Source organism: Lutjanus erythropterus, chromosome 7, assembly GCF_056507025.1.
Source record: "Lutjanus erythropterus isolate fLutEry1 chromosome 7, fLutEry1.hap2, whole genome shotgun sequence".
In the NCBI taxonomy this organism is placed as follows: Eukaryota; Metazoa; Chordata; class Actinopteri; order Lutjaniformes; family Lutjanidae; genus Lutjanus; species Lutjanus erythropterus.
The window spans coordinates 42680145-42681904 of NC_139323.1; the positions used below are offsets into that span (position 1 = coordinate 42680145).

General features: G+C 36.6%; 1 protein-coding gene across 1 annotated transcript in view; it reads left to right on the forward strand.

Annotated features, from left to right (window-relative positions):
* Positions 1 to 1355, forward strand: part of sid1 (secreted immunoglobulin domain 1) — a 2004-nt gene extending 649 nt beyond the window's left edge. Inside the window, exon 2 of the mRNA XM_084723867.1 lies at positions 971 to 1355. Within this exon, the coding sequence (XP_084579993.1) occupies positions 971 to 1332 (362 nt within the window). The 3' untranslated portion in view covers positions 1333 to 1355. The remainder of the gene's footprint in view (positions 1 to 970) is intronic.
* The last annotated feature ends 405 nt before the right edge of the window (positions 1356 to 1760 follow it).

Genomic DNA, 1760 nt, shown 5'->3' on the forward strand with positions numbered 1-1760 from the left:
GTAAACAAATATGAAAATACATGTTCAGACATTCAGAGAAATAAAATATAAAAGAATTCAATTACAACAATTCAATTTATTTTCACATCTATTTTTTGTACATATTAATTTAGATACTTTTAAATATATGTATTTATTTATTGCATATAAATTACTCTATTTTTCTATATCTATGTAGAAAATGTTATTTTATATCATGCAGTATAAGTACTCTATTATTTTATTTCATTTTCCTTATTTCTTTCCCAAATGCTTTCAATATTTGTGGAAGGGCCAAGCTGTGTATGAGTCATATGAGCGCCATAAAAAACAATATCTGTAAAAGAAAACAAAAATAAATAAATAAGAAAATAAAAAAAATATGGTGACGTAATGACAAGAATTAAAAGAAGAAATTAAAAATTATGGAAATTCTAAACAACAACAAAACAAAAACAGAAAAATAATGATTAGCGTTTTCATTTTCATATTTAGGATTCAGTTTTTCCAAATTTTTAAAAATGTCTTTATTTAACGTGTTCCTCAGCCTGGACAGGAAAAAAAATATAACTAAACCACATCTAAAAATAAATAAGGATTTTTTAAATATACAAAAATACACCTAACTGGTGTATTTTTAAAACATATAAATAAATGTATACTATAATGCAGATGTATTTTTTATGTGACTCCATACTTTTATAGTTGTGTGTGTGTGTGTGTGTGTGTGTGTGTGTGTGTGTGTGTGTGTTTGTGTGTGTGTGTGTGTGTGTGTGTGTGTGTGTGTTTGTGTGTGTGTGTGTGTGTGTGTGTGTGTGTGTGTGTGTTTGTGTGTGTGTGTGTGTGTGTGTGTGTGTGTTTGTGTGTGTGTTTGTGTGTGTGTGTGTGTGTTTGTGTGTGTGTGTGTGTGTGTGTGTGTGTGTGTGTTTGTGTGTTATGTGTTTTATATAAAGTGTTTTCTTTCTTCTGTACAATAATCTGTGTCTCTCAGGTGTGTGGTGGGAGGAGCTTCATGCCGCCGCCCTGCCAGCCTCTACTGTGCAGGTGAGACTCGGCGAGAACGCCACCCTGCAGTGCCCCCTGCTGGTCACATTAAACACGTCCATCTTCGTCCCGTCCACCCTGAGCTGGTACAGGAAGTCAGCAGGACGCCGTCCAGAGCTGCTCGTGTCCTTCAGGTCCACCAACAGGTCCAAGTTGAGGTTCGGCTTCGGCGTGCGTCCTGATAAAGTGTCGGCGGCGGCCGACGGCTCGCTGCTGCTGCACGGCTCCCAGAGAAGCGACTCGGCGGTTTATTACTGCGGCATCAGTCAGGGAATCGAGCCGAACAAGAAGAGAGACACAGGGGCATGATGGGAACTGTGGTCCTGGTCTGAACTGACCAGTTCTCTTGTTGTTTTTATTTCTAAAACCAGTTTGACCTGATGATAAAAACAAAAGAAAAAATATTTAGTTAGGATTATTTTCACTTTGATCAACATTTTCTGACATTTTATGAACCAAACAACTGATCGATAAGCAGAAAAATTATTGATCACTAGTTGAAAAATAGGTCCAAACGTGAAAACAGGTGGACGCACGTCTGTTTTCACGTCTGAACCTATTTTTCAATTGACAAAACTGACATAATTAATTTTTCACCATTTCCTGACATTTTATGACCAAACAACTGATCAGTAAACTGAGGAAATAATCAATCGATTAATCAGTCCTAAAAATAATTGTTCTGATCGAAGCAGTTTTCTTCAGTCTGTAGAATCTGGTGTGTAGTTCAGGACGGC